Source organism: Mustela lutreola, chromosome Y (assembly GCF_030435805.1).
Source record: "Mustela lutreola isolate mMusLut2 chromosome Y, mMusLut2.pri, whole genome shotgun sequence".
In the NCBI taxonomy this organism is placed as follows: domain Eukaryota; kingdom Metazoa; phylum Chordata; class Mammalia; order Carnivora; family Mustelidae; genus Mustela; species Mustela lutreola.
This window is the reverse complement of record NC_081309.1, coordinates 525,382-538,057: the sequence shown is the minus strand read 5'-3', so window position 1 is coordinate 538,057 and position 12,676 is coordinate 525,382. Positions and strand designations below refer to the sequence as shown.

The 12,676-nt window shown below is 61.2% G+C and overlaps 2 protein-coding genes across 2 annotated transcripts; both read right to left on the bottom strand.

Moving 5' to 3' along the window:
* Positions 1-733: 733 nt before the first annotated feature.
* Positions 734-2,541, bottom strand: LOC131822461 (testis-specific Y-encoded protein 3-like; the record flags this gene model as incomplete). The annotated part of the gene is made up of 3 exons (XM_059158779.1): positions 2,464-2,541; positions 996-1,073; positions 734-835 (listed from the first exon to the last, which is right to left on the bottom strand). Coding segments are annotated over exons 1-3 (258 nt in total), but the record flags the coding sequence as incomplete, so codon positions are not given.
* An 8,038-nt stretch (positions 2,542-10,579) lies between these two features.
* On the bottom strand, positions 10,580-12,387 carry LOC131822498 (testis-specific Y-encoded protein 3-like; the record flags this gene model as incomplete). The annotated part of the gene is made up of 3 exons (XM_059158811.1): positions 12,310-12,387; positions 10,842-10,919; positions 10,580-10,681 (listed from the first exon to the last, which is right to left on the bottom strand). Coding segments are annotated over exons 1-3 (258 nt in total), but the record flags the coding sequence as incomplete, so codon positions are not given.
* Positions 12,388-12,676: the final 289 nt, after the last annotated feature.

Below are 12,676 nucleotides of genomic sequence, written 5' to 3'. Positions count from 1 at the left end.
CGGACTAGACCCATCCTCGGCCCTGTGTGTGCGCTCTGAGTTCCCGCAGGCTCACTTCCCACCCTGCCCCCTGCTCCATGGGTCCAAGCTCCTCTGAGCCTCAGTTTCCCCGCCACTAAATTGACTGTCCCCTGGCACCCCTGCCCACAGGGCTCTGGACCCAGCCCTCCTGGCTCCTCACCGACAGGTCGTCCTCTCAGCTCATTCCCAGGCGCCGCCTTCCAGCCTCGGGTAGTACTGCAACGGATTGGGCCACAGGTCCTCGATGATGATCTGGTAGGGGACAAAAGGTGAGCTGAGCACGGGGCCCCCGACCCCGTTGCCCAGCAGTCGGGACTCCAGCATCTGCGCTGCTGACGAAGGCGCAGGGGCCTCACCCCGGCGATCCTGTTGGACCCTGGGCAGCTGGGGTCACACAACCAGTTGAAGAAGTTCAGGCCGCTGGGGTCTCGCCTGCGGCTGGCAGCACCACGTTCATAATCCCAGAACCACTGGACTGGAGTGCAACGAGTCTCCCGATATCCTGCGGGACGAGGAAACTTAAGGGAGGCTCTCCGAGGCCTAGGACCCACGCCAGCTCTCGCTCTCAACCGACGACCTGTCCCCCTTCCTGTGCCAAATCCCTGCACTGCCCGAGGACCCCACACTCTTCCCTTTCCACCCCCGGGCCCTCATGCCGGGAAGCCCTCCGCCAGCTCCTCTGCACCTCAAGCCCACACTTACCGCCGATGCTAAGGTGATACTCCTTAACGATCACGTCGTTCTGGAAGTAGGGGTTGCTCCCAAAGTAAAACATCAACCTGCAGCGGTACTTGGGACGACCCAGTTCCTCCACCTGCCGCAGGAAAGCAAGAGAAGGGGGAGGGGGAGGGGTCGTTGACCCTAGGTGTTCTGCGTGACTGACTGACCGCAACTCTCAGCAACTCAAACGCACCCACTCCAGCTCCACCCCCACTCCCAAGGCACCACCGCTGGCCTCAGGCTCCAGGGCTAACCTCTAAATTGGTCATGTAGCTGAGCATGTCTGTGTCCTGGTCACCTATCACAGCTGATAACTGGGGGTGATTCAGGATCTGCCTTGGGTCAAGGAGCCTCGACGTCAAGGGCGCCGGGAAGAGAACCAGGAACGCCCCGGCCCTTCCCGACTGAGAGCCAGGGACGGAAGGCGGCCTGTGCAGAAACAGCAGGCACTTCCCCGTCCCAACCTCCCCAGCGCTTGCCCTTTCGTCACCCATGCTCTGCCCTGGGGCATCGCAGGGCTTGGAGGATCAACAGGGCTGAGGCTCCCGGGGCCCAGGAGGGCAAGGTCAAGAGCCCGTCCGCTCTCCCTGCCTACGTCCTCTCTGGCCTGTGCCCGTGCTCGGCTGGGCCAGGAGGCAGTCAGTCACCACTCTGGATGTTTGGATGGTCTCGGTCCCCCTCACGGCCCCGTTTGCTTGTGTGCTCACCCGAGGCCCTGGGCCCTTGAGGGACCTTCTGTGCCCACAAGGGGGCTGCTCCGCTCGCTTGCAGCATGGCTGCACACCCAGGGTCTCGAGCAAGGGCCTGGCAGAGTCAGCCACAAAGGGAGGAAAGGGGTACGGCGGGAGGAAGGAGACAGAGAGACAGAGACACCCAAACCCTGACGACAGACATAGACGGAGGGCTGGGAGGGTTGAGAGAGAGAGACAGAGAGAGAGCGAGCGAGTGAGCGAGCGCGGGTGGGGGACATGGAGAGGGAGAGGCAGGGAGGGAGGAAACGTGTCTGGGAACACCTGGGCCAGGGGCCTCGGCCGGCTTCAGGAGGGCCTGTGGAGACAGAGTTGGTAGCACCCGGGGCACCGTGTCCAGGGTCCCGGGGCCCGCTGAAATCAGGCAGCCTGCTGACTGACTCTCAATGAGTGCAAGCGCACCACAGAACCGGAGGTCTCCGGGAACTCGGCAACGATACACGGTTTGAAGGACACGGAATGAGGCGGGCAGCCTCTCCATCTGCCCCATTTACCCCAAATCCTTTCCTTCCAACATGTGCTCTGAGCCAAGTGGGCTGGGCTTCACTAGGGGTCCAGAGTGTTGACACGGGTTCCGGGACCGCAGAGGCGTGTGGGGGTGCTGCAGCCCCAAAGCACTGGCGCGGAGCTTCCACTCACAGAGGACTCCACAGGTCTCAGGCTCTGGCTTTCCCGCCAACGCGCACACCCGCACCCACCTCCTCCCGGACCAGCCACTGCTGGACCTCGGCCCCCTAGGCAGTGCAGTAGAAGGGTAGACCCAGGGCTCAGGGCTTTGCGCTCCCTGCTGGCCCAGCAGCCTACTGCTGGCAGGTGCCCATTGCTGGAGGGGTGGGTGCCATGGTTGGGGGAGCCCGGCCCAGCTTCGCACTTCTCTAGCCCCTGGCTCAGGCTCAGGCTCTGCTCCCTGCTGCCCTGCTCCCACTGTCCTCCCCAGGGGCCAAACCGAGCGAGCGCGATGAAGGAAGGATACGGCGCGTGCCCAGAAGCCAGGGATGCCCTGGATGATGGCCCTCCTTCGAGCCAGGTGACCACTCCGCTTCTGATTCATCCTGCGCTTGAGCCGCAGGTAGGCCCTGGTGGCTTGGACATCCACAGAGCAGAGCGCTTCCTGAACCACCTGCAGCGCGGCAAGGGCGGCCCCGGCTGTGTCGGGCCGCGGCACCGGCTCTGCCTGCGACAGCTCCTTCGGCTTCTCGACCCGCTCTGCTTGCGCCACCTCCTCGTCTTCCACCGCCACCACCTCCTCGTCTTCCGCCGCCAGCACCTCCTCGTCTTCCGCCGCCACCACCTCCTCGTCTTCCACCGCCAGCACCTCCTCGTCTTCCAACACCACCAGCTCCTCGCATTCCACATCCAGCACCTCCTCGTCTTCCACGGCCAGCACCTGCTCGTCTTCAACTGCCAGCACCTCCACGTCTTCCACCGCCCGCACCTCCTCGCATTCCACCTCCACCTCCTCGCATTCCACCTCCACCCCCTCCTCGTCTTCCACGGCCAGCACCTCCTCGTCTTCCACTGCCACCACCTCCACCTCCCCCACGATATCCAGCACCACAAGCACCAACACCTGCCCAGCGCCGGCCTCCTCTGGGCCACGCGGGGCCTCAGCTTCCCGCACAGCCGCTGCCACCAAACCGGCAGCCTCCAGGGCCAGAAGCGCCCCCGCGTGCCCGCAGGAGCCGGTCTCCCTGAGGGCAGCCGCCTCCTCACCGCCCCCGTGTGGGACCAAGGTGGTCCCGGATTCTGGGGCAGCTCCGCCTTCCCCGGACCCAGACTCCCTCTCCATGTGGCCCTGCCCCTCAACCAGGCAGCTGCGGAGGGCAGGCGATAGAGGCGGGAACCGCAGGCTCAGGTCCGCGCCCGGCGTCGGCGGTGGGCAGCAGCCGCCTGTCTGAGTGCGCGGGCCTGGGCACGCATGCGCACAGGGACCCGGGGCGGTGGCTGACGCCACCAAGCGGCGCGCGGCGCGGCGTGCCGGGAGGAGTCACACATGCGTCCTGGGAGCGATAGAGACTCGGAGCCCCAAGAGGATGGGGGTGCTCCGGGGTCTCGCCCGGGATAGGGCCGTGGGCGTGGCCACCACCCTCATGGGCCCTTGCAGGCGCCAGAGCTAGCCAGGAAGGCCGCCCGCGACGCTCCCCCGCGGTGCCCTCCGTGCCTCCCAACCCCTAACGTTTCTACACAGACACCTCGTAGGCCTTCCCGCCGGTGCCCTCGTGTCACAGTCCCGCTCTTCCCTTTCACATCCGTCCCTCTGGGACCCCTCGCCTCTCGCTAGCATTTGAAATCCAGCGGCTGAATCCAGTGTCTCCCCGCAGCCCGAAAGCCTCCCACGCTGCTTCTTAGCGGAACCCGGGGAAAGCCCTGGGGGCATCGGCTGGTGCTCCAACGGTGCCGCGTCACTGTTGTCGGGCTTTTGCCCTGGAACAATCCAGCGGTGGAGGGAGCCAGGAGCCTACCACCAAGCTGCTGCGTGCAGGGACCACCCCCCTCCACACCCCAGCACCACCCCGTTCCACCCAGCTTTCCTTCAGAGAAGGAATCTGCACACAATGTCCTGGCCCTTAATTTTTTTTTTAAGATTTTATTTATTTATCAGAGAGAGAGGGGGGGAGAGAGCACAGGCAGGCAGAGAGGCAGGCAGAGGCAGAGGGAGAAGCAGGCTCCCTGCTGAGCAAGGAGCCCGATGTGGGACTCGATCCCAGGACGCTGGGATCAAGAGGGCCAGGAGGACCCTGGCCCCAAGAGCCACAGTCCCTGGCCACCAGGGTGCACACAGAGCTTCTAAGCCGGCCCCAGCCAGATCCCCCACTGGCACTGGGAGGCATGCTAACGGGCCAGACTTTAAGTCCGAGGACCAACTGCATCTTTCTGGGAGCCTGCCGCTTCGAAAACCCTTTCCCGCTGGACTTTCCTCTGCCCGACCTCTTTCCCTTTCCCGTCTGTGTCTCTTTGCCTCTTTGCGTTCTCTTCCGTCGCCGCCAGACCTTCATCCAAGGGCACTCGGGGTCTTCCTTGCAACTTTGCTCCGAGTGCTCCCTTTGTCTGGGTCCGTCGCTGAGTGGAGTACCAGCCGGGGAGGGCATGGCGCACCCACCAGGTGCGCATTGACAGCACATGTGTCCTTTCTCAGCACGTCCTTCGTGTCCGAACCACCCCTCATGCAGGTGCACGCCAGGGGGGGATCATGGGCCACATAGGACGCCGGCCACCGGAGGTGTGAGGAAGTCCCCGCGGGGCATGGCAAGGCTGCCAGCCTTGCCCTTGTCTCATGGGAGGGCCTCACATACCAAGGATGGGTGGGTGTGTCCTGGGTGTTTTGGTGCCGAAAGAAGCAGGAGGAGCTTCCTTGAGATGAAGGGCAGGCTGCTTGGTGGGCCCAAGTGTCTCCGTTGCCCACGTTAGCTCTCAGTGCAGAGAGGGACGCCTGCAGTGAGCAAAAGGCATGGCCGCCTGTGGCGAGCAGGCAAATTATCTGAGACTGTCCCTGAAAAGGTCCCGGCGTTGGTGTGACTGGTGCAATCCAAACTGACCTAGAGGAGGGTCCTGAGGGTCCAGAGGCAGAAGTGCCCTCAAAACAGCACAGCCTTGCAGATGGGGGAGGCTGCGGTGGTGACAGAGAGAGGGGGAAGCCAGGGAGCCTGGGAGGAGAGCACCATAGCCCAGGGGGAGAAGAAGAGCTGGGGAGCGAGGGGGGCGATGGGATTGACGGACAGAGTTCAGGACAGACACGAGTGTGCAGGTGTGGGGATGGAAACACAGCGACGGAGCGAGGAAGGCCGGAGGCACAGAGGGAGGCTTTGGTCGTACAGAGGGTGCAAGGCGTACTGGCCCGAAAGACATACCGCCTATGCAGAAGGGACCCCCCAACACACACCCGATTGCGGAAGCCAACGGTCCGCTGAGCAGAGCTCCATCCAGTGGTGTCAAAGAGGTCAGCAATCGTGTTCCCTGAAAACACCGGTCAGACAGCCACAGAGGAAGTCACGGCGGCGGAGGAGAGGGTGGAAACAGACAGGGGCTTACACAGGAACCGGGTCTAGCAATCGTGGGCGCGAGGCGGCCCCGGTCAGTAAGGAGTCTTCACAGCCATCTAGGACATGTAGACGACAGCACAACGGGCAGCTTTTAAAAAGCTTCCCTTGCCTACGCTCCGTGCGAGAGACTGACCTTTTCGTCCCGTAGCCACAGAGCATTTGAAAGTGGGACGAGTGAGAGTGATGAGTGACCTGAAGACCTAGGCGTGGCCCCGGAGATCCCTCCCCCTCGCTGGCCGGCTGTAAGAGCGGGGCTGTTCCTCTGTTCCCAAGGATGCGTCAACACATGGCTTACGGCGCAGGCAGCCAAGGACTCCTCGAAGACTACTGAGACAGCCCCGGCCTCATCTCACTCCACGTTGAAGAACACGGGGCCCAGGGCCCAGGCAGATTGTCTCCGCGATAGAAATTCATACAAATCCAAGTCGGGCCAACGGCCCCGCATCTGTGGCAAAGCAGAGACTCACCAGGGCCAAAGGTCATTATGCAGCCCCAGCTACGCTGATATGGGCCAGGCAGGGATGCGACATCAGAGACGTGACGGCACAGGCCTGGCCTCCACTCCCTCCACAGCATTGTTTCTGTGCCGGAGAGGATGACCACGTCAGCAAGAGGCAGGCCCCTTGCCAGACTGGTAGCGAGCACGGGCACTGGGGTCCAAGGGACAATGAACTACAGGCCCAGCCCTGCTGTGTGCAGTGGATGTGCTTGAGGACATCCCCAGGGAGCCCTCTGGAGGACTGGCATCGCCATCCCCCAAACCCAGACACTGGCCATGTTTGGCGCTGGCTCATCCTTCCCTAGCCTTGCACTCTGTCTTTACCCCAGGGAAGACATGAGACCTGATAGCTGGCCTTTTGTTCATCAACTCCCGCTGCCCAGCACCACCATCGGCACGGGAAGGACCTCCCCCCGCTGGGATGCCGTCCCAGAGCTTATGTGTCCTAGACCTCTGGGCAAGCATGAGGGCCCATCCCTTCCTCGCAATGGGGATTCCAAGGCAGCATCGTAATCACCAACCTTACACCAGGAGCTCAGGCACACCACCTGCTCCTTTCTGAGAAGGAGCTCATTCGTGAGCCTCCACACAGGAACATACAGGAACACGGGTGACATCGGTCTTCTACATTTCAGTGGTTTTCCTCGGAGGCCTCAGTCGACCTTGTCTTTCACCCCGGCACCAGGCTCCGTGGGAAGTTTTCACGGCTTCTGGTCAAGGGCGATGCTTCCTCATATGCATCTCAGCAGCGTGAACCTCCCTGGGTGGGACAGATATGCAGACACACACACACGAACACACGGGCACTCAGGCAGTCAGAAGGGGGCTCTGCATTCCCACACCTGGCCCCTGAAACAAAAGAAAGGAGATGGCACATGTACACACAGACACACACACGGCTGCACACATACGCGCGCGCACACACACACACACACACACACACACGGAGTGAAAATACAAACACACCCCATCGGGCTCCTTTCAAACACACAGACACACACATACACACGTGCTCACGCAAAAACACCGAACACACTAAATACACACATGTATCTCTGCAACTCTGGCACGTACACCAGACATGCATGCAGGCACAGAGGTGCTCGTAAGCACACACACACACACACACACACACACACCATAGAGCTCTCACAGAACGTCTCTGGCACAGGCATAGACATTTGTTCCCAACTCAAAAGGACGTTCCCAGGTGTGACCTGGGACACTCGTAGTCACACACACACAAGAGACCACATCCAAAGCCTCTGGCAGACAGGCATACACAACTGACCCCAGCACATCGGAGCATGCACACTCACACAAACTTACCCTTGAGGAAAGGGCAGAATGTAAGCAAATCCCTTGTTCTGCATCCTCAAAGAACGCACGTGTATACAAGCCTGCACACACACACACACACACACACACACACGCAGACAGGCGAGCGGTTTGCGAACCCACTGTACACACTACATACACACTGGTGCATATGGATCTGAGGCCTGCACACCATCCCTTGCATGGAGACACATAGGCGCTTGCAAAAACACTCGGGACACACCCAGTTGCCACAAGGTCTCTGGCACAGGCATACGCATTTGGCCTCACCATAAAAATCATACACGTGTGTGCCCAAAAACACTAACATGCATTCCCCACCACCTCTATGGCCTCGAGCCCACAGGCATAATAACGTGACACATCGGCGCATGCACAAACGCTCATAGCCCTAAGGGTACAGAAGCATGTAAACAAAACCCATCATCTGTGTCGTAAAGAACACACACGTAGCCACTCTCTCAATCTCTCATACACACACACACACACACACACACACACTGACACAATTATACAATCACAACGAGCTCTACGCTCATACACAAAACACACACACGGAGCACACGCAGGCATGCATCCCTGCCCTCCCCCACACACAGCTATGCTTGCAAGCACACGCACACACGACAACACATCCAAGGTCTCCGGCATAGGCGTACACAGTTGACCCTGCTCAAAAAAGAAGTCTGCCCCTGGTGCCCTGCAATCCATAAACATCCACAGAATTGGACACACAGACATTCTCACCTGTCTAAAACACATACTCCAACGCACACTCCCTGAGGATGCAGACACATGCGAGGAAAACACACGACCTCCCTGACATAGAAATGCACACTCAACCGCTCAAGCACACCCACACGTGCACGCACGCACACAAAAGCCCATGCAAACCCACACTCATTCCCAGCACACATCCTATCTCTGTCACGGACTCATGTACCCTCAGCCCAAACACTGGACACAGAACTGCGCATGGAAACATACACCCAAAACACACAGCATAGCTGTCCAGCCCTTGTACAAAGGAGGCCCCAGAGAGACACAGACACACACACATGCACTACAGATTGTTTACTGAGGGGAGGCACACAATGCATACACATGGTCGAGGGCATAGGGCCATTCCCCATTGCCCCTTCACACACACACTCACACACACACACACACACACACACGTCCGTGTGCAGGCGCGGACCTGCCCTCAGCGGCTCCCTCACACATAAACACTCAGGATGTCCGCCATCCCATGGAGCACACCTGCGTTCCCTCACACATCCGTGGAACTGTCCCCTGCACTGCAGGAGGATCTGTTGCCACAGGGAGGGACCGTGAGCGACCGCCTCATCTTTGCTCCTCCCACGACCCTTGGTTTTGCGCTGGTGCTGACCAAGAAGATGCATGGCATTGCAACTCAGCAATGCAGGGCACAGTTCCAGGTTGAAGGGCAACAGAAAAAGCTCTCCGAGCCATGTGAATACGGTGGTACGAGGAGCCCAGGGGACCCCAGGGCCCCACTCGGGAGCACCTTACCCCTCCTGTGTGCCCCGCTCTACAGAACAAGACTTCCCAAGAGAGCCCCGCCTCTTCCCTTCCTCTGCCAGATCCTGCTTGGAAGGGTGGGGTTCTGTCCGCAGGCCAAGAACGGCTGTGCCCTGGCCCCTTGCTCTCCATCACCCCACCCATGGAATCCAACAGGATGGGGGTTGGAGGGTCCCACCAGGCTTCTTGCCTCCTTGCCATTTCCTGTGCCCCCAATATAAAACCACACATGGACACAAGGTGCTTTGTAACTTGTTTATGGCCCTTCTCCCTGACCCTGCAGCTAGGGGCAGGATCCTCTCTAGCGCTGCCCCTGCTGCTCCTTGTCCCTTTTGCTGTCCCGTGCAGGCTGAGCACCACGGAGAAGAGCCCATGCAGGTCTCTCAACGGTGGAGGCCTCATCAGATTCTTCTTGGTGGTGCAACGCGGATGCTCTGTGATGTCCACTTCCACACGGCTGCCATGCCTTGACACACACACACAGACACACAGACACACACACACACACACAGAGAAACATGAAAATACACACAAAAGTCTTAGCTATTTGTGAAAATGTATGATGCCAGGGATAGTGAACGTGATGTTGTGAGCATGCCTTGTACTCGTGGGATCCCAGTTCCTCCACAGCCAGGGCACCGTGACCCTGCTTGGGATGGCCTGGGACCATTCCCAAGGACATGTGAACGATGTGGGAGGACACGCGGTGCTCAGGCATGTGGACGGCCGTCAGGGAGTCGTGGTCCAAGAGTGGGCTGGGACAAGGAGCCCGACTCCCAAAGACAGGCAGGCCATCGCCAACCGAACGAGCGGCAGGAGGACCGAGAGAGAGGCCGACAGCCATGGGAGACACTTCAGGAAAATGGGCTGGGGGAGCCTTGCTTGTCTGGATTGGCCAGGGGTTTTCCGAAGGACAGTATGGCAGGCATGAACCTGCCGGACTAGACCCATCCTCGGCCCTGTGTGTGCGCTCTGAGTTCCCGCAGGCTCACTTCCCACCCTGCCCCCTGCTCCATGGGTCCAAGCTCCTCTGAGCCTCAGTTTCCCCGCCACTAAATTGACTGTCCCCTGGCACCCCTGCCCACAGGGCTCTGGACCCAGCCCTCCTGGCTCCTCACCGACAGGTCGTCCTCTCAGCTCATTCCCAGGTGCCGCCTTCCAGCCTCGGGTAGTACTGCAACGGATTGGGCCACAGGTCCTCGATGATGATCTGGTAGGGGACAAAAGGTGAGCTGAGCACGGGGCCCCCGACCCCGTTGCCCAGCAGTCGGGACTCCAGCATCTGCGCTGCTGACGAAGGCGCAGGGGCCTCACCCCGGCGATCCTGTTGGACCCTGGGCAGCTGGGGTCACACAACCAGTTGAAGAAGTTCAGGCCGCTGGGGTCTCGCCTGCGGCTGGCAGCACCACGTTCATAATCCCAGAACCACTGGACTGGAGTGCAACGAGTCTCCCGATATCCTGCGGGACGAGGAAACTTAAGGGAGGCTCTCCGAGGCCTAGGACCCACGCCAGCTCTCGCTCTCAACCGACGACCTGTCCCCCTTCCTGTGCCAAATCCCTGCACTGCCCGAGGACCCCACACTCTTCCCTTTCCACCCCCGGGCCCTCATGCCGGGAAGCCCTCCGCCAGCTCCTCTGCACCTCAAGCCCACACTTACCGCCGATGCTAAGGTGATACTCCTTAACGATCACGTCGTTCTGGAAGTAGGGGTTGCTCCCAAAGTAAAACATCAACCTGCAGCGGTACTTGGGACGACCCAGTTCCTCCACCTGCCGCAGGAAAGCAAGAGAAGGGGGAGGGGGAGGGGTCGTTGACCCTAGGTGTTCTGCGTGACTGACTGACCGCAACTCTCAGCAACTCAAACGCACCCACTCCAGCTCCACCCCCACTCCCAAGGCACCACCGCTGGCCTCAGGCTCCAGGGCTAACCTCTAAATTGGTCATGTAGCTGAGCATGTCTGTGTCCTGGTCACCTATCACAGCTGATAACTGGGGGTGATTCAGGATCTGCCTTGGGTCAAGGAGCCTCGACGTCAAGGGCGCCGGGAAGAGAACCAGGAACGCCCCGGCCCTTCCCGACTGAGAGCCAGGGACGGAAGGCGGCCTGTGCAGAAACAGCAGGCACTTCCCCGTCCCAACCTCCCCAGCGCTTGCCCTTTCGTCACCCATGCTCTGCCCTGGGGCATCGCAGGGCTTGGAGGATCAACAGGGCTGAGGCTCCCGGGGCCCAGGAGGGCAAGGTCAAGAGCCCGTCTGCTCTCCCTGCCTACGTCCTCTCTGGCCTGTGCCCGTGCTCGGCTGGGCCAGGAGGCAGTCAGTCACCACTCTGGATGTTTGGATGGTCTCGGTCCCCCTCACGGCCCCGTTTGCTTGTGTGCTCACCCGAGGCCCTGGGCCCTTGAGGGACCTTCTGTGCCCACAAGGGGGCTGCTCCGCTCGCTTGCAGCATGGCTGCACACCCAGGGTCTCGAGCAAGGGCCTGGCAGAGTCAGCCACAAAGGGAGGAAAGGGGTACGGCGGGAGGAAGGAGACAGAGAGACAGAGACACCCAAACCCTGACGACAGACATAGACGGAGGGCTGGGAGGGTTGAGAGAGAGAGACAGAGAGAGAGCGAGCCAGCGAGCGAGCGCGGGTGGGGGACATGGAGAGGGAGAGGCAGGGAGGGAGGAAACGTGTCTGGGAACACCTGGGCCAGGGGCCTCGGCCGGCTTCAGGAGGGCCTGTGGAGACAGAGTTGGTAGCACCCGGGGCACCGTGTCCAGGGTCCCGGGGCCCGCTGAAATCAGGCAGCCTGCTGACTGACTCTCAATGAGTGCAAGCGCACCACAGAACCGGAGGTCTCCGGGAACTCGGCAACGATACACGGTTTGAAGGACACGGAATGAGGCGGGCAGCCTCTCCATCTGCCCCATTTACCCCAAATCCTTTCCTTCCAACATGTGCTCTGAGCCAAGTGGGCTGGGCTTCACTAGGGGTCCAGAGTGTTGACACGGGTTCCGGGACCGCAGAGGCGTGTGGGGGTGCTGCAGCCCCAAAGCACTGGCGCGGAGCTTCCACTCACAGAGGACTCCACAGGTCTCAGGCTCTGGCTTTCCCGCCAACGCGCACACCCGCACCCACCTCCTCCCGGACCAGCCACTGCTGGACCCCGGCCCCCTAGGCAGTGCAGTAGAAGGGTAGACCCAGGGCTCAGGGCTTTGCGCTCCCTGCTGGCCCAGCAGCCTACTGCTGGCAGGTGCCCATTGCTGGAGGGGTGGGTGCCATGGTTGGGGGAGCCCGGCCCAGCTTCGCACTTCTCTAGCCCCTGGCTCAGGCTCAGGCTCTGCTCCCTGCTGCCCTGCTCCCACTGTCCTCCCCAGGGGCCAAACCGAGCGAGCGCGATGAAGGAAGGATACGGCGCGTGCCCAGAAGCCAGGGATGCCCTGGATGATGGCCCTCCTTCGAGCCAGGTGACCACTCCGCTTCTGATTCATCCTGCGCTTGAGCCGCAGGTAGGCCCTGGTGGCTTGGACATCCACAGAGCAGAGCGCTTCCTGAACCACCTGCAGCGCGGCAAGGGCGGCCCCGGCTGTGTCGGGCCGCGGCACCGGCTCTGCCTGCGACAGCTCCTTCGGCTTCTCGACCCGCTCTGCTTGCGCCACCTCCTCGTCTTCCACCGCCACCACCTCCTCGTCTTCCGCCGCCAGCACCTCCTCGTCTTCCGCCGCCACCACCTCCTCGTCTTCCACCGCCAGCACCTCCTCGTCTTCCAACACCACCAGC